The 20,035-nt window shown below is 41.0% G+C and overlaps 1 protein-coding gene across 5 annotated transcripts in view; it reads left to right on the top strand.

The window, feature by feature from the left end:
• Positions 1–20,035, top strand: part of nlgn1 (neuroligin 1) — a 201,521-nt gene that overhangs the window by 174,229 nt on the left and 7,257 nt on the right. For all 5 annotated transcript variants that reach the window (XM_031575037.2, XM_031575040.2, XM_031575038.2 and 2 more), the window contains 2 exons: positions 17,171–17,383; positions 18,973–19,762. In XM_031575037.2, the coding sequence (XP_031430897.1) occupies positions 17,171–17,383; positions 18,973–19,762 (1,003 nt within the window). The remainder of the gene's footprint in view (positions 1–17,170; positions 17,384–18,972; positions 19,763–20,035) is intronic.

Here is a 20,035-nt window from a genome sequence, read left to right as displayed (position 1 = left end):
AATACACTGTAATTGTTTTAGTCGCCCCGCCACATTGCCAGGCCTTCGTGCGGCAGCCCTTTTTTTTTGTTGTCATCCCAGAGTGGATTTAGAGCCAGTGTCTCCCAAACGGTTTGTGTCATTTGGCAAGTCACTATGCCTTAGTGCCTTGAGTATTCCTTTGAAGAAAAGACAATGTGAAACATTAAAAAATGGGGTACAACACTAAGAAAAGACTTGCTCCAGCCGAGATAATGGGTCAAACCAAGTGTGTTGCGACTTGGCAGGAGATTAGAGTTATAGAAAAAAAATGTAGAAGCCTGAAGAAGTTGAAAAGCCTTCATGCCTCTGTAAAGACAATGGAGGTCATTGAGGTCATATTCATCATCAGCAGCCAGAGTAACGCGTATGCAGCTACTCCAGGAAACGTTCTGAATTGGTAGCATAGAGTAGTGAATGGAATACAGCACAAGAAGAAGTTGTTTTTAAAGTGAATATGTTCTGTTTGTGTGGGAGAGAGAGAGTGGGAGGGAGAGAGAGAGAGAGAGAGAGAGCAAGCACTGGGGTTGTTTTGATAGGAGAACTCATTCAGCTGTGAATTTGTTGCTGTAGCAAATAGTGTGTGTGTGTGTGTGTGTGTGTGTGTGTGTGTGTGTGTGTGTGTGTGTGTGTGTGTGTGTGTGTGTGTGTGTGTGTGTGTTGTCAGTAATGACAGGAATAGGTGTGAATGTTGTACATGACTTTTGTCTTGCTGTGCAAGCTGAAATACGTGGGCTCTCTAGCTGTGGAAGAGTTTTCCTCTGTAGTTTGTCTATGTGTGTGTGAGAGTGTTCTTGCTTGCACATGCTTATGTGTTCATGTTTGAATGTATGAGTTTGCATATCTGTGTGTGTGTGTGTGTGTGTGTGTGTGTGTGTCTGTGTGTGTGTGTGTGTGTGTGTGTGTGCGTGCGTGTGTGTGTGTGTTGGTGAATTTGTGTGCATGCGTGTGTTAGGGGAAAGTCGCGCTGGTTCTGTCAGTCAGAGTTGTCATCCCCCAGGTGCAGTGGACCGCTCTGCTCCCTCCAGATGTCTGTGCAGTGATTAGATTTCTCATGTGTCAGACTTCTCTCTTTCCCTTGCACACACACACACACGCACACACACACACACACACACACACACACACACAGAGAGAGGCAGACGGCAGAGGAGCTGGTGCCGAGCTTTAATTGGAATACAGCAGCATCAGACTTGAAGCCTGTCTCACGAGCAGATGAAGGGACTGACATACATGCACACAACTGGTAATGACACAGAAGTGTGAGCAGGAGATTGTCACCACATGTAATTACCAGAGATCTGGTGTAGCATTAGACACTATTCAGAACTAAAGATTAGTGCAGTATGTTACTACACACTCTCCCTACATGGGTTTGCTCCTTTGAGTGGTGCTGTGCGGGGGATATTTTTTGGTGACTGCTGAGTCATGTGACATAAACAAAACAAGGCAATTCTGACTGCCTTGGTATTGTCAACCAGGCCTCTTTAACTGCTACATTGTTCCCTGGAGCTCAAGGCTTTGGCATGCTTTCAGTATGTTCAGAAACAGACTTGCGCTGTCTCATAATAGTTCTTGTGCATAACTTTTTGTAGACATGTTACCCAGAGGATGATCTTATCAATATGACACATATCATTAGAACACATTTTGCAGAGGGAAGCAAATGGAACCCTCTGGGCACAATAATTAGTCGACATGTATCGGGCTCAAACAGAGACGTGGCATTGGCATTGAAATAAAACAAAAAAATTTGATGTTTTTTTTGTTTATTCTGATGTGCATTTTCAATGACAATCCTTTCTTCGTTTGTCTTTATGTCAGCCTTTTTCAATGAAAGTTTTCTCGATGTCAGTACTTTTCAGTGTCAACGTACTGTCTCTGTTTTGCCATGGAAGGAGAGGTGTTTTGATGGGAAGGCGTGAGTGTGGCCGGATGTATGGGGATTGTGAAAAGAAGAAGAGAAAATTCCCATTTTGTTTTTCGTTGATCTTGTTATTTCTGTGTTAGCTCCATATAAATGTAGCTATTACCAAATATTCTTTAAAGTTATTAATGAATGGGACTTTGTCGGTCATAAATATTATTTTATATGTACAAACAACAATTCATACCGGAAAGGTTTTTGGTGTTAATTACTGCCTGTAACCCCTTTGTATGTCCATATTTAAATGTAGGATCAGCGAGGTGCTGCAGGTCTTTAGCGTTGGACCAGCAGTCCTAGACCCAAGCACAGGCACCTTTCTGAGATGTTGAATGGAGGTGGCCTAAGCAGGAACAAGGAGAATAAGAGAGCACTAAATTACCACTGTGTGCCTGCAGACTGCTGACTCATGCTGTTAGCAAAAGAAACAATGAGGAATAGCAACAGAGAGAGAGAGAGGGAGAGAGAGAGGGGGGGAGAGGGGGAGGGAGGGACAAAAAGAGAAAGAGAGAGAGAGAAAGGGGGAAACAAGAGTGAAAGAAATATGAAAGGAGAGAAAAAGATTGTGTGAGTGAGATTTGTGGCTTTTTTTCCAGAAAGTGCAATAAACAAGTAAATTGTACCGTGTGAGATTGTGTCCAAAGGTTTTGGATCGACACCAAGGTAGTGTTTGCAGGAGTGGGGTGGAGTGCCAGGAAGTCTGAGAGATGTGTGGCATTGCTACCTCTGCAGATGTTATTGTTACCCCAAGCCAGCACTATCCATGGCCTCTTTTTCAAGCCTCTGCTTCTTCCTTCTTTGTTTGCAAATCTCAAGTCTACCGTTTGGGTTCAAGCATGAAAAGTGTATTATGCAGTGGGATTCAGAGCAGTGAACTTAGGCAGTAGATGATTTCTTGATGTTATTAGACAGGTGTGTGTGTATCCTCTTTTTCTTCTAAAGCCCCTTGGAGAAAGAAAATGTGATTTTCATATAATCATCCAGTGAGTAGTGCAATTAGAATGTTCTCTTGATGTTTTCCTGCACACATGCTAATCGGAAACCACCGTGTCCGGTGGGGAAAACACGTGGAAGACAAGGTGCTCCCGGGCCCTTTTTTTTCCATGAATGCAAATGCACATTCCCAGAAACCGGAATTCTCCACGATGGCCCAAAGTGTGCTTGCACCCACATATTTTTCATCCTTAACTGTAGAGAGCCAGCCTGGAGAGGACTAATGAGCCCACGTGAGTGAGTTCATAACAGTGTTGAGTCTCTCTCTCTCCTCTGCTTGAAGTTGTTCTCCTAAAATAACCTCCAAAGTAACGTGTACTGTAAACATTGGATGTCTCTTTTTATGGGGTGCTAATTGGAGCAGGTCTAGCGCCTTGCCACTGTAAATCTGTCGCCGGTCATGTTTTGCCACCCACCCCCCAAGTCTGGTAGCGCACCATGTATTGCTGCCAAGGTGACTAAAACCTGTTGGTACAGCTACTGGCCTAGCCCAGAAAATGTCAAAATGTTCCCTTCAGTACTTGGGTGAGGAATTAGTTTACCCAAGTTTCTTTTTTACCTGGGCGAGTTATTGCTAGCCCGTGTCTTGTGTGGCTAAAGAATCTGGAGAGGCACATAGATCTGCAGGGGATGGAATGTTGTTGGTGCCTGGGTGCTTTGGCTGCGACACTCTGTCACGGCGTGCGGACGCGTCCTCTGCCAGGGAAGGCGGTCTGCGAGCCGCGACCACGACCAGACAGGGAGCCTTCAGGCTGTGTCTCTCTGTGTTGCCCAGTTGTTTTACAGCCTCCATGCAAATTCATTTGAGATGTTGAAACACAGACATCATCCTCAATTCATGTCCCAGCCCAGTACAATAGAGGACCATGGCTCTCGTGACCAGTTGTTTGCACAATATGAAGTGTGAATCTAATCCCCCCTATGTTTTTCACTGCCTCTGCGGATGTAGATGGTGTGAGTGGGGTCTCACTTCAATGAGCACGTCGCAGGCAGCTCTCTGTAGTGGTGGTTTGGCTCCGGGTCCCCTGTGAACACTGGAAGCCAGCATGTCATTGAGAAACACCAGGCCCGCAGCCACACGACTGGGGATTGGGTTGCAGCCCGCCTAGACCCGTCACTGGTCCTCCTACCAACAAAGATGTTGTCACGCTCAATGAAAACCATGAGGTGGATCTAACAGTCATCCTAATGGCCCCCGGATGACCCACCCTAGCAATATCAGCTGTCGCAAAGCCTCGAGCCGCCAGCATGTTGGATATAGCTGCCTCTCCATAGTCCTTGGTTTTACTTCGCCAACATTGGACACACTAGGATAACATTATGGGGCATCTGTTAGTATGTTACTTTTGCTTTAATTGATTCCGTGCGGATGAAGGTTACACATTCAATCCCTGCCCTTTAGTCAGATTAAAGTGTCCGTTTGGAAGCAGAGATATATGGGTTTGAGAGATTCAAAAGAGACCAGGGTGGTGGTCGGATGCTTCTCATGTCTCTTGTGAAATACATGAAGGCTACTTCTTTCATAGAGGTTTACTCTCAAAGACAAGTATGTTTTTATGTTGTCAAAAAATGTCCTTGGCATATAGTGATATTTCTGCCTGTACATACTGTATATAACTTTCAGCATTCCCACATCTCAAATATGAACCACAGAATGTATTGGAATGTTCTGGAAACACTATACCTTTCTCCTGCCTTTAGAATTCCATTGTGGCTGTAGGCTTCCAAACATTTGTATATTTTACCTGCAAAAACAACATCATCTCTCTGCAGATGTGTGGTGAAAGGGAATGGTTCATGGCTCTTGAAACCATATGAAAACTCATAATCTCTGCAGATGTGTGGTGGAAGGGGATGGTTCATTGCTCCTGAAACTATATGAAAACTCATAAATGCTCCCTCTGCTCACACAGCCCTCCGTTCTGAACAGCATGAAGAAACTGCCCAGATCAATTTATTTAGAATTACACTGTTTCTATGTTGCATTCTTCGTATTTTTTTTTTTTTTTTTTCGGGTACTGTGTGTAAATAATTTCGCAAAAGAAAGCCAATATTGTGTTCTCTAGGCTTATAAGACAAGCCATATATATACTCGGCACAGTGAAAGCTGTTTGTGCTTTTCACTTATGATGACAAGTTTGACAGCCAGTCCCAAAACAGGCCTCACTCTGTTTAGATTTGTATACGCTTCTACCAGATTTTCCAATTCGCCAGTCGTACACACATACATTTTTATGGTGTAGAATCCATCACAATGTTTGCAGAACTAACTCCATTAAAATAGTAGGAGTCTGGAATGATTATATACATGATGCATACATCAAGTGTGTTATAAACAATGAGAATGATGATATTTTGCCTGAGTATTTCATAATTCCCTTTGTGTGAAGGCAATGCAGAGAGTCATGTTATTCTCCTGATGATTGTACAGTATTGTTTTGTTGGTTAAATGTACAAGCACACATTGAGCTCACAAATGAGTCTTCTGAACTTGATGTTAACATGAGTACATTCTGTAAACAGCAGTTTACGTTGTTAGAAATTATACAACTGATGTATACAGTTCAGACTTGTGCAAACATTGTTTTTTGTGGTTGACACACAGTTAAAAGTGTTCACAGTGAATACCAAATTGCAACATGCTGTTCCATTAACAATTCTGTTTCGTTACAAAAATGTCAAAGTTTTAGAGCATGTTGGAGCATTAGAGAGCTCTGTGTGAGGGCTTCTTGTCAGTGAACAAGTTTGCAAGGCAAATTAGGTTTTTTTTCCTCTTTGTTGTTGCACCGTCAAGATACCAAGGAAATACAATGTGTTTTGCAAATTACAACTGAGGTTAACCTGAATTGTAATGTGACATCAGGCTTTTATAATTTCATAGTTTTCTTGTCAATATGTTCAGAAAACTAGGATCTTATCATCTATTTTGTATGGTGTCTGACAAACCAGCAGCACTGAAGATGGCAGTCTACGGAAACAGTAGTTGAATTTCTGAAAAATGTAAATGCGTCAGTGAAGGTTTTCAGTGCATATTTGATTTTATTCATATTCTTTTCAAAATGGGAGTATGGTTTACCCATTTTCACTGAATTCAACAACTTTAATGTGGTTGGCTGCACAATGCCTTCCTATATTTCTCCAATGATGTGAACTGCACCGGATGTCTGTGGTACCAGTGAAGAAAATATTCAGCAAAGTAAATGTAAGCCATTCTATGTGGCCAAGGGCAGCTGCTTCTGTTATTGCAGCCCAACTGGAGAGAAACAGAATGAGAGAGTCTGTATGCAGTTGAGATCGAAATGCCATGTCAAATATCCTCTATTCACATCTAAGGCAAAAAAGGAACTTTCCTGTGTGTGTGTGTGTGTGTGTGTGTGTGTGTGTGTGTGTGTGTGTGTGTGTGTGTGTGTGTGTTACCATTTTGGGTTCCAGCTAGCCGCATAACTCTCAAAAGCTTGTCTCAAAAGTCTGCCCACCAAAGTCTGTGAAAAGTCGGCGGAAAAACCTCAAGGTCAGTCCGTGTGGAATAGTGCATATAATTATCAGTCCCCCAAGGGTGTGGACGGGAGCCGGATCGATAGATATGTCCAACCCCTGTATGTGCAGAGGTGTGGGTGGAGCAGTGACATTTCATCTGTCTGGGTGTCGGAGGATGCACTAACTCGTATCTGGCACTGCCTCAGCAGCTTGGGTTGTGCTGTGCAACGGGTCCTCAACCATGTGAGCTCGACCCAGGCAAGGGCTGCAGACATCTCAGCTGTCAAACATGGTTAACCACTCTGGCCTCTTCAGGTGTGATTTGATAGTTCCTTCGCCAATCTCTCCCACAGAAACACACAAACACACACACACACACACACACATCCCTCTGACGTCTCATTTCTTGTTTTCTCTCATTTTTTTACCAAAGGCAGCTGCCAACCCACTGACACTCAAAGTACTGATAAGGTGTGAGGCTTTGCTAAACTTGTATCTATAAACAAAAAAAAATCCACTTTGTTGATTATTTCAATTCTTTTTGTGATACTGTACTGTAGGTGATTTTATCTTTTTTTTGGTAAGACTTTAAAGTTAAACCTTAAATGCACATTAATTCAGCAGTACCATCATCAGTCAGATCATTAAAAGCCTGCTTTTATTTAACAAAAAGCTCCCTTTGCGAACTACATCTAAAGTGGCTCCTGCTAAGTTTTTTTTATAAAGAAACCGACAAAGGAGACTTTCCGTTTCATCTGACTCTGCTGCCATATTTCAAGCTGAAGTTTGAAGAGTTGGTAAGAAAGAAAGTACTATCTCCTTCTAGAATCACTGTTATGTCATCACATTGGCTGTGGTTTTGGCCCATGTTATTAGGAAAACACAGTGGCAGTGGCAGTGGCAAAGACAGTTAGCTGGGGTAAGTCATTGTCTAAAAAGCAGAAACGTATTTGGTGTTATTGTCTGTATCATGAAAAAGACACTTGGTCAGTAAGGTTAATATAAATCTATGTATTTGTTCAAAGAAGATCAGTATCAAGGTTCCATTTTTAAACATGAAGTTGGAGTCAGAGTTCTGAAGGAAGGTCCTTTCCATATAAGTCCATCTAGAGTGGTCCCTATATCTCACTCTCTAAACATGCCACTATGTTTGTGCTTCAAATCAAATCCGAGCTGAAACTAGACGCCGTTCAATAACATATCTAGATGGAATCACTTGGTTGGCTTCAATCAGAGCCCTCATCTGTTTGTATAATGAGGGACACCCACTGTATGTGTAAACTGGAACAAGCAGCTCTCAGTAAATCTGGGGGATTTATTTTAAACACCATTTAGGAGAATTCTCTTACCACCTGACCACCCCTGGCCCACCTCGATCCGTCCAGCCACGGTGGCTGTTGCTAGAGAATTGAAATGACATTTTCAAAGCCCATGTGTTTATGACTGGAGGGGAGCCGGCAACGATGACTTCGTCTCAACATCATTTCCTCTCCGTCGTCTGGGCTCATTAGGGAGACCTTGCCCGCAGGACCCTTCCAGGTTTCTCAAGTCATTTGCAGATCTCTTTTTCAGGGAGCGGAGGCCTGAGCAGTCCCCCGTCTCTCCAGACAAGCTGGGATCATTATCAGCACCAGGGCTGTAATAGAGCATGTGTGTTGTCCTCAGATGGTCCATGTTTATTTCCAGGCCATTGTCTCTGTGCCACCCAATCGACCTCTCGTGATGATGTGGAGGACTTGCCTTTATTTGCAAAAAAAGTACAAAAATACATTTCAGCCTGCTGTAGTGTGAGAATATATGAATGCGTATTTGGCTCTCTTTAGAATTGTCCTATTGATAACGTGGTTCTCCCTCCCTCTCACTTTTTACCACTTGGTCTCTCTTCTTTTTTCCTCTCTCTCTCCATTCTTGCAGCATGCGTGTGTAATTCTACAGAGACCTGTTATCTGTGTGCAAATGTTGTTTCTTTTCTATGGAAGCAGAGCTGGTTAACAATTCAGATCAGGTTTAGAAGTCGCGGAACCACAGAGACATGTTTCAAAGGAAGTGGGATCTCGAAGAGATGCCGAGTTGTTGCAGCGCATCTAAAAAAAGGTTCTGTCAAAAAAGGTGCAATAGTTGGAAAAGTACAGGCTGGCATGATATATTATGGATAACATCATCATTGTGATTAGGATTATAATTATTAAAATATAAGGTTCCACCATTATCTTTTGTATGTTTACTGTAAACTACTAAAATTCTTTATTGAAAAGATATGAATGCTGACATAATATGGTAAGATTATTTTGATCCCGAAAGCATTTACATTTAACAGTGTAGTAATTGCAATACAAGGAAAGTGTTTGTTTTGTTGAAATTAGTGTTTCATGGGAATTTGAATGTATAACTTTGGCATTACCGGCAGAGTTCTAGGAATAGTTCCTATTCCAATTGCTGTTTTAAGTTTTTATTTGGATATGCAGAAACATGAATTTCAATGTGCTGTACTTATTTTTTACTAACCAAAGCAGCTACATTCAAATGCATATTAAGATGTATATAAAAGTGCTAAAAATAAGCCCTGACAAAGTCACGCCAAGGTTTTTTTTAGGGAGGTTAGGGAATTAAAAAGAGGTGTGAAAACGAGATGCATGCTGTTGAGTTGCAAGGATAAAGTCTGAAAAGCCGTCGAGCTTCAGTCGAAGCAAGACGCAATAAATCACCATATAACTGGATTTTAATTTAACATACAATTGTGGCCGGCTTAAATTATTTATTTGCAGTTTGTAAAAACAAGAAATTTTTTAAAAAAAATCAAGATACACTCCTTTAATGACACAAAATGGAGAGTAGATACTTGTAGGTGCACAGATGGTAGTGAGCATCCAGGATATTTCATTTTTATGTCTGTTTATCATTATCATCATTTATTATTCATAAACATGAGGTTCAGAATGAGGCTTGACTTCCCTCTTGACTTGACAGCAAGATGAACCCTCAGTACATAGTATTGTAATGAACATCCTCTGCTGTTTGATCTTTTAACACTATTGTACAAGTCAAATTCTACAATACTGTACAAGTCAAATTGTGTATGTCAGAGAAGTCACTGACTTCTTTATTCTCCCCATCTGCTGAAGTCCATAACAGTATTTGACTGTACTGCAGGAAGAGATTTCAAACAAACTGACACAGACTGGTTCTCACTCTTTATTAAAAAAAAAAAAAACAGGTTATATGTCAACTGTGTTCACACATTATTATCAGCATATATCACACATTGCTATCAGTAGATAATAAAAGACACATTCAAAGTATGTTGGCGTGTTGTACAGCCAAAGGATTGAATACCCCCAGCACCCTCTACATTCAGCTGTGCCACCTTGCCCCCCACATTTCCCCCTAGACACAGGGCATCCATTTAACAAAGCCATTCAAGTGGAATAAGTGCAGAGCAAGTGTTTGCATTAGTTTTCATTAGTCTCCCTGTGTAGCTCAGCTGAGACCGAACACAATTAAGCTCTTACTGATTTAACCAAACATCACCACGTCCGTGGATTCTTATTACTTGTCATTGGAGAACTCATTCATGTTTTTTTAGCAAGCAGTGAGCTTTCCTGTTCATTTCACTTTCCCTGTGCTGAACTAGAAAATCTGACACAGATCATACATGCTAAGTATACACGCAACTATAGCTTTAGGTGCAATGCTGCAATTCCCTGCGTTATTGAAATCTACATTTAACTTTTACCATTTGTACTTTACCCTGTAGCATTGCCTCTGGGTTTAGATGGAATTCTTGGTTTCTATTCATGTACAGTGGCATGCAAGTTTGGGCTCCCTTGGTCAAAATGTATGTTACTAAGAATAGATAAGTGAGTAGAAGATTAATTGATCTCCAAAAGGCATAAAGTCTTAAGCAAGATTAGCATATTTTTGTTTTGTACAATAAAAATAAAAAAAGCACCATGCAAACGTTTGGGCACCCCAAGAGATTTGAGCTCTCCGATAACTTTTACCAATGTGTGAGACCTTAATTAGCTTGTTAGGGCTATGGCTTTTTCTCAATCATCATTAGGAAATACCAGGTGATACAAATTTAAATTCTTTATAAATAATGTGACTCTTTAAACAGTTGTCCCAACAACGAGCAGTCATAGGCTCCTCGAAGCAGCTGCCTAGCATTCTGAAAATGACAATAATCCATGCCCACAAAGCAGGAGGCTAGAAGAATGTAGCAAAGTATTTTGGGTAAGCCTCAGTTCATAATGTAAATTAAGAAATGGCAGTTAACAGGAACGGCAGGTCAAGGTGGAGTTCAAGTTCAGGTTTGGAACACCAAGAATACTTTTGGATTGATGGAAAGGCAAATCAAAAGCCCCATTTGACTGCAGATCTTCAGGAAGATTCAGCAGGCTCTGGAGTGGTGGTGCACTGTTCTATGTACAGTGCCCCCTGCACAAAAATGACTCTCAGGGAGGAAAAAACCTTTTTCTGCATCCTCACCACAACATTCAGGGTCAGAAATGTACAAAGGAACCTCTGAACCTGAAACCTGAAGTATTTTGGACTGATGAAATTAAGATGATGAACTTTAAGGCTATTTACACCTGGCATTAAAATGTGTATCTAGATATTATTTTAACCTGATTATATTTACACCTGGTATTAATATGTGCCTCCAGTGTCCAATCCCTGTGTCTGGCTCATGTCACTTCCTCCTCTCGTTTGCAAAGGTCCAAAAAACAACAAGCAAAACAAAAAAAATAGAGGAAGATGGTAGCTGCATTATTGTGTTTACTTGCTTTTCATAGTAGGGGAAGACGTACACGATTATGTATTTCCGCCCACGTAGTTGTTGTTTGTGGACTGACCATGCAATTGCATTTACTCTTGTGTTCAAGTTGCCAATCGGATCACAATCCATCCTCAATGTATTTTGGGTGTGTGTACTTTCATGTGATCAAGCACTATCCAATTGCAATCCGATCACCTAAAACGTATTTGAATGCCAGGTGTAAACAGGGCATTTTTGGTCACAATGAGCAAAGTATGCTTGGAGAAAAAAGATTGCGGCATTGAAAGAATGAAATGAAAGCATGAAAAGAACACTTCTCCAACTGTTAAACACGGGGTGCATTGATCATGCCTTGGGGTTGTGTTGCAGCCAATTGGACAGGGAACATTTCACTGGTAGAGGGCAAAATGGATTCAATTAAATAGCATCAAACTCTGTAAGCAAACAACACACCATCTGTAAAAAAAAGCTGAAGATGAAAAGAGGATTGTTTATACAACAGGATAATGATCCCAATCACACCTCAAAATCCACAGTGGACTACCTCAAGAGGCGCAAGATGATGGTTTCGCCTAATAGTCCCCCGACCTAACATCAACGTCAAAAATCTGTGGAAAGACCTAAACAAAGGGCAGTGCATGCAATCTGGCCCAAGAATCTCACAGAACTAGAAGCCTTTTGCAAGGAAGAATGGGCGAAAATCCCCCCAAACAAATATTGAAAGATTATTAGCTGGCTACAAAAAGCATTTTCAAGCTGTGACACTTGCCAAAGGGGGGTGTGTGTTACTGAATACTGACCATAAAGGGTGCCCAAACTTTTGCTGTGGGCCCTTAAAGAAATGTGTGATCTTAAACTTTATGCCCTTTGGAAATCGGGGTAATCTTTTACTCCCTTAACTATTCACTGTAACAGCAAATGTGACCATGGGAGCCAACACTTTTGCATGGCACTTTATCAAACTAGGAATCCACTTTATCTCCCTATATAACTTTATTATATATATGTGTGTGTATGTAATATGTAGCGCCATTTCACTTGTGTAAATTGTCTGCTAACATACAAGTGTTTTTTTTGTTGTTGTTGTTAGGTATGTATGCTGCTTTAATGTTCTGTGTGGTGAAAGAAAAAGCAAGTGGAATGAGGGGGAATAGAACTGCATAATCGAATGTATTTTGCCTTGGGCTGCCGGTTTTAAGATTGATGTGTTACAGAGCATTAAATCGGAGAAGGACTGTCAAGTTTAACGCACCAGGAATCAGAGGGAGCTGTTGCATGATTTTTTTTTTTTACCACATATCACCAATTAGAAAATAAGAACATACAGTAGAGGATGAGAACTTGAATTGATTCAGTACCAACAACCACCACAGGGAGCAGTCCTTGTTCACATGCCTGAAAGCTGAACATTTATCAGCTCTTGCCTCTGTTGATAGGCATCACTGGTCCTGGTTGAGTAGCTTCCCTTTTTCCCTTGTCTTCTTTTTATTTCCTTTTTTATTTCCCTTTCCCCTTCCCTTTCACTTCCTTCTTTACAAGAAGTAATGGACCTGGGAGGAAGCCTAACTTGGGAACAGATGAGTCCTTTCACAGTAGCAAGGTCCGGAGATCTACATTATGCCTGTGTGCAACCCTGGTGAAAAATGAATCTGTCCCTGTCTGATCACAGTAAATAGTAAACAGTTTTTTTTGTCCTTTCTGTGATGTCCAGTGGGACGAACAAATAGAGAACTGACATATGTGTTTCTTTTGGTGTAGTGATAGGGTGCCAAACATTACAATAGATCAATTTCAAGGACTTGACTGGTTTTATTGCCTCACTCTTTTGCCTAACCTTGAACAGAGCCGAGAGTATTGGATCATTGACTGTTGCCACAGCCTTCTTTCACTTAATATGTGTGTATGAATGTACACCACCCCCCCCCCCCCCAATCCTACCCTATGTACTCACAATTCAAAACAGATCCATGACCCCTGTTGTAACTTCTATGAGACCAGACATGGTGTTGTATTCTGAGTGTGAGTGTATTGTTTACTTTATTGAGTAAACGATTCCTTTTGAAGATGCAATAGAGGAAGCCTTTGGAAGGAAGGAAGTATACGGAACTGGTAGCAGAAGCGAGGTAACAAGGTTGGGAAATACACACAAGGCCGGTGGAGATAGGTGTTAGCGGCTTTTTGAAGCTAAATCAACCACAACTCTTCTGTTGTTTAGGTTTTCGTGGACGGTCACTCAAAGGAGCTTTAAAGGAGTTCTTTGGGGCTGCTGAAAAAGCAAGTCAGTGGTTACGAATAAGTGTTTCTTTCTGCACAGACAGAAATGTTAAAGCAGATAGTTCACTGGAGGTGCAAGACCAAAGGACAAATTGTAACATTGTTGACTGTGCACACTTAACTGCAAATACTACTAGACTACACTGCAAATATGCACAAACACAGACCTATAAGTCTGGTGAAAGTGATTGTGAGGGGCCTTGAATTTCTCGTCGATCATGTGTATTTGTGCTGGAACTGTACTGTGCTAGTACTGACCTTATTGATCAAATACTATTGACGATAAATGAATTCACAGAAGCATTGTGTGTGAGACAAGTGTGAAACAGAGAAGACTGCGTGAAGAGAGACTGCATTGTAATGCTTGTATACCCCCTTACTTGGTTGTTTACATACCAAGGGATATTAGGGATAGTGCTTTTATACAATACTGATTCTCACAGTTTATATATACAGCTAATGTCTGTCTTTAACAGAAACATTTTAATTATAATTACCTGTATATAAATTAATTATAATAAGATATTTATATATATATTCTGTTAAAGCTCTGTGTGTTAGCTTTGCAGTTCAGTCTACAGCTGGTCCTTATTCACAGAGGAATGAGCCAGGAACTTGGGCCACCTGTACTTCATATCACAACCATATGACCTATCAGCATTACCATAGCAACTAGATAAGCGTGTTGCTTGTGTTCTGGTTCACCTTGGAGAGGGATTTGGTAGCACTGGAAGAACTATGAATTGACCTGACAAACACAGCAGGCGTACGGCATACACTACTCTCAGCAGACTGCATTTATCAGTGGCTGGTTAAAGGGAATCCATTTTTCCTTCCCTCTTGAGGGGATTACATTTTTCACAATGAGTGCGGATAGTGTGTTGATGCCCACCTGTTCAGATCAATCTGCTCTCTCCTGCACTCAGCCACGGGCATCGGTGCTGGGCAGACTGGCATCTGATTGTTAATCATTTTTGAGCTCGGTGCCTGGCCTCTTTTTGATGTCCACTCCATCCTGGCTCCGTTCAGCTCAATGGAATCAATTAAACACGTGCGTGTAGATTGCTGTTGCTTCTCAGGGATCTGCCTTTGATGTAGAAACAAAAATAAATGAATTCAATTTAAATGGAGAACTCAATTAAAAAGGTGCCAGGGCAAGCTTTTGTGCGGATGAAAAGCTGATGCCTGTCCTCTCTCTCTCTCTCTCTCACTGTGTGTACGGAACAATTAGTATGTTGTGTGACAAGATGTCACTGGTTTGAACTTTTGTTGTTTGGGCTTGATATAATTAAGTGCTTTTCAATTGTAATTTACACAACATAGTATAGTTATCCTGTGCCTGGATGTCCGAAGTGCCAAAGCACCCTGCTGAGACACGTTTATGTCCAAGAAGCAATAGTTTAGCATTGGCCAGTCATATGAAAGGATGACCATCAAGAGACTGAGCATTCATTCGACTAAATCAGTGATTTCCCTGTGATGTCCATGGGGGGAAATTGATTTGTTGTCTTGCTAATTGGGCTACACTGAGTTTGAAAAGCCGTAGGATGAAACTGCAATGATGACTTATAATTAAGCCGAGCTGTGGCGGGTGAGCCCCATGTTGGTTGGCTTTTTAATCTCCTAAAACAGAATATTACTCCTTTAGGAACGTATTATAAAGTAATTCTGTCAACCAATGGAAGCTCAAAAAGGTATCAACAAACACCAGACTTGCCCTTGTTGTCTTTTAAATGCATTTGAGACCCCTTTAGTGGTAAACTGAGTTGAATAATTGCAACATAACTATTTCTTTAAAAAAAAAATCTCACCAGTGAGATTTTTTTTCTTCCCAAGAAATGACTCCCCCCAAGTGTACTGTTACCAGCAGCAGGCCATTGCAAATGAGGCTTCAACCTCTGTTAATGATGTCATTAGGCTCTATTTGTTTTGTCAAGGGAGGTCAGACCAATTGTGAGTGCTTTGGCATAAACAACTATTAAATGCTGGTTACCTCGACTCTCGAAGGACATAAAAAGTATCATCGCCACTAATTATGAACTGCTTAAACTGTTGGTCAGTTACAAGAGATCCAAAGTCCGTAATGCAGTCTGTAGAGGTTTATTTTATTTATTATATTTTATATTTATTTTATTATCAGTTACTTGAGAGATTTTAATACTTCCCTGAAACAATGAGGGCGGTTTGGAAAACCGACTGAAATAGCAACTTCTCATATGGTGTTTAGAAATGTTTAGTGACTTTTTGCCTTATGTAAGAAATGCCCAGTTTGTAGATTCAATTGTAGATTAACAAATACATGTTTGTGCTATATATAAAATAATGTTACAAAATATGATGCCGCTTGAATCACTTTACCAACTACACATAATGACCACTGCAGAAAGTGAGAGAATGAGAAGAATTATGTGAAATAATATTTTCTGTTCCAAGAAAAGTGATCTTGAATGATTACATTTCTAGCAATAATAGACTAAAACTTCTTATTCTGAGTGAAAATATAAGGAGGTATAGTTTGTGGATGTGGCAGCTGTACACTGACAGGGTGTGAAGCAGAATCTGTGAGTTACATTCTGCGTTTTTGAGACCTGTGTCAAGTATGATATGCAATTTACATGTATATATATATATATATAAGCAACAGTATGAGCTTCATTGTATAACTGTACTTGCCATTTATTTACAAAGTGTGGAAAAGATGGATAAATATTTTTGAATGCAATACTAAATATAGAGTACATATGGTACATACAGACCTACAAGTATCAACATTTATAACAGGACAGGGGTATACACTCTCTACACTACACAAAGGATACGTTTACACAAGCAGCAATCATATGGGTCCAAACAGAAAAAGGTTGAATGATTTGACCATTGAAAGAGGACCATTTCAGTTTTGTAAAGGTTACGTGAGGATTAAAGACTAAATTAATTTTGAAGATAGACCAAACCATGCGAGAGGAACGGAGGAAACATGTTGTAGCGACATGGCTGATTTGTTTGAAATCAGGTAAAAAGCTTCTATAGGTCATTATACAAATGTGCCTACAAAATCTCATTTAGATTGGCCATTCACACGGGCATGTATTGGCTGCTGAATTTTGACTGGGTGCTGGCAGCTATTTTGTTGAGCAAGCCAAATGGAACTTGTGGGCAAATGAAGCCGAGAGGATTACATCCTACCAAATAATTTTTTTTTACCTTAAGCAGGTCTTGAGATATTGAAATCAGTGTCAGTTGCAGTGCCCCCTATGGACTTAATGTCATGATGTGGTAGAGGACAATGTGGTAATGATGCAGGGTGTCACATTTTCACAAGATATTGGCTAGTGAATTGCTATTTTTTTGTGTTGAACACACTCCGTGTCAACCATACCAAGTCAAGCTAAGTGTCATGTGGATTGCTGAAGTGTTAGTACTGCTATTGCTGACCTAAATGTTTTGCTATTGTGCTGTTGGTTTTGAAAGTTATTTAATGAGTTTTGGTTCAAGGCTAATAGAACGCTTTTGACTGGAGTGTTTTTATAAAAACTAAAACTTAACATTTCCGTCCACAATCGTCTGTAAAGTTTCCATCTTTAAGTTTGCCATGTTTTTAGAGATGACATGGCTTTACTGAGAGTGATTGTCTTGTACCTTCATGAGATAGATGTTACATGTTGTCTGAATATTCACTCTATTCCTCTTTTGATGTGTTCCAGGGTTTTTGAGCACAGGAGATCAAGCGGCAAAGGGGAATTATGGCCTTTTGGATCAGATCCAGTCCCTGCGCTGGATCAGTGAAAACATTGCTTTTTTTGGGGGTGACCCTTTACGCATTACTGTATTTGGATCAGGGGCTGGCGCCTCATGCGTCAACCTCCTGACTCTATCCCATTACTCTGAAGGTAACCGTTGGAGCAATTCAACCAAAGGTATAATGCAGAGGTTGCAACTTTTCACAAATTTGGGTGTCTGCATGCCAGTTTTGTTACAGATAGATAGATGCTTGGTGCACAGTAATAAGCTTTCTTAAATGTCAGGAACAGACTCTGTGCATAATGTGTTTTTGTGTGTTTTTGACCTGCTTGCATGCATAATCAGCTGTTTTGCATTTCGCCCAAGCCATTCAGTTTAGATTTACCTTAGAACATTTTCGCACAGGGCTTACCAGACTCACACATTGAATGTCCTGTGGGATGTTTATATTTGTCCTTTTATCAAGTTCATTTTATTTTATTGAAATCTGTTTCTGTTGAACATCTGTATCCAGTACAAATTATATATAGGGATGTGTCAAGAATCAAAATCTGTCAAATCGTTATGAAAATTTGATGTGGATCATACTATCGTACACTAAATATTGTCAAGCAAAGAACCTTCTTTATTATTAGGCTGCCCCGATCCTCAAAGTCAATCCAGAATAAACAGCTGGGCTAGCCTGGACTGGACAGAAATTAGTTTAACATATTCTGACCTTGCTATGCAATTGAAGTTTGCATATGCAGGAGTCTTGTTAGGGGTGAATGTATGTATGTATGCTGCTGTGTCTTGCATATTGTGCAAACTAGAACAGAATAAATGCCTGTTTAATATTAAATCAAATTAGTTACGTCCCGACTGCTACAGTCAAGTTTCTGCACATCTTGTGATTTAGTTTGGACCCATGCATTTAATTTCATAATTTTTTCAAATTCCATTTTGTATTTGATAGCTGACCTCCTAATGCAAATTATCTCTTGGAACTATCCAGCTATGTGATGAAAGGGCCTTGCCGTCACAGACTGAAGCAGATTTCTGCATACATAAAATGGATGTATGCCATATAGTGGCTTCATTGCCTAACATCCCACAGGTTGCCATGGTAACACAGATTAGTTCACCCTACCTCTCTCTTCATCTTCATCGTTGTCTGCATGTCTTTGCATGGTGTCTGCTTTACCTCAGTGGAACACTGTATCTGTGTTTGTCACATGAAGAGCACCTGAGTGAGTTGTATGTCAAACAGTCTGATAGTAACATTAATCTGACTTCCGTACCCTATGTTCTTAAAAAATGTAGGATGTGCTAAAACAAGATTGTTAATGAAAGCCCCAAAGCCTCAGTTTTAGGCAATCATTTTGTGTCTATGAATTCCGAAACAATCCAACAGGTAATTTTCTTTGGAACGAAAACGGTTTTGTCATTCCTCTAAAAGTATTGTGCATGATTGACTGTCGTCTGAGGTATTTTAATCCTTAAATGGAAGCAGACAGCTGTTTTCAACAATCCTCAGAGCTGCACAACAAAGAAAAAGAAATCAGAGTGACATTCCCTAAATTACTGATGATATTTCCAGTGCTCAGAAAGACTCCTAAGGGAGTTTCTTTCTGACTGAGAAAAACAAAAGATATTCCCTTCTCTCACAGTTATCGTTTAGGTCTAAAACTTCTTAACTCTCATTTTGATTCTAACAACAGCAGATGTGTTCATTTTGATTAAAAAACGAGGCACCAACTCTCCCATTTCAATTTCTTCTCCACAGGACTTTTTCAGAGAGCTATAGCACAGAGTGGTTCAGCACTGTCCAGCTGGGCCGTAAGCTTCCAGCCTGCTAAATATGCCCGTATGCTGGCCAAGAAGGTGGGCTGCAACCTGAAGGACACTGTGGACCTGGTAGAGTGCTTGCAGAGGAAGCACTACAAAGAGCTAGTGGACCAGGACATTCAGCCGGCTCGGTACCACATAGCATTTGGACCCGTTATCGATGGGGATGTCATTCCAGACGATCCACAGATCCTTATGGAGCAGGGGGAGTTCCTCAACTACGACATCATGCTGGGAGTCAACCAAGGTGAAGGTCTGAAGTTTGTGGAGCTCATCGTGGACAACGAGAATGGCGTGCAGGCAAACGACTTTGACTATGCCGTGTCTAGTTTCGTCGATGATCTCTATGGCTATCCGGAGGGTAAGGACATCCTGCGAGAGACGATTAAGTTCATGTACACGGACTGGGCAGACAGACACAACCCGGAAACGCGGAGAAAGACCTTACTAGCGTTGTTCACCGACCACCAGTGGGTGGCCCCGGCTGTGGCCACGGCAGACCTCCACTCCAGTTTCGGGTCTCCCACCTACTTCTACGCCTTCTACCATCACTGCCAGACGGAGCAGGTGCCCCCCTGGGCAGACGCGGCCCATGGCGATGAGATCCCGTATGTGTTCGGTCTGCCCATGATCGGGCCAACTGAGCTCTTCCCGTGCAACTTCTCCAAGAATGATGTCATGCTGAGCGCTGTGGTAATGACATATTGGACAAACTTTGCCAAGACCGGGTGAGTGTGCTACCTGTTTGACATTCATTTATTATCTACCTGTTGCCAGGAAACTGGTCTGACATGGATTTTAAGTTCATTTGAGAAGATTAAAAGGATCACTGTATGTAATATCACAGCATAAAAGCAAATTCACCATTGCATCACCTGTTGCTGGCCGTGATGGAAGTGGGAGGCTAATTCTCTAACGGTTCCAATTTGGCTCAGTTCTGTCAGGCATGTAATGCCCTACACCTAAAATAATACCTACACCCACTCAAAGAAATCATTTAT

The sequence above is a fragment of the Clupea harengus genome, chromosome 10, assembly GCF_900700415.2.
Source record: "Clupea harengus chromosome 10, Ch_v2.0.2, whole genome shotgun sequence".
Lineage (NCBI taxonomy): Eukaryota > Metazoa > Chordata > Actinopteri > Clupeiformes > Clupeidae > Clupea > Clupea harengus.
Note: the sequence above shows the minus strand (reverse complement) of the source record. Positions and strands in the feature narration are given on the sequence as shown.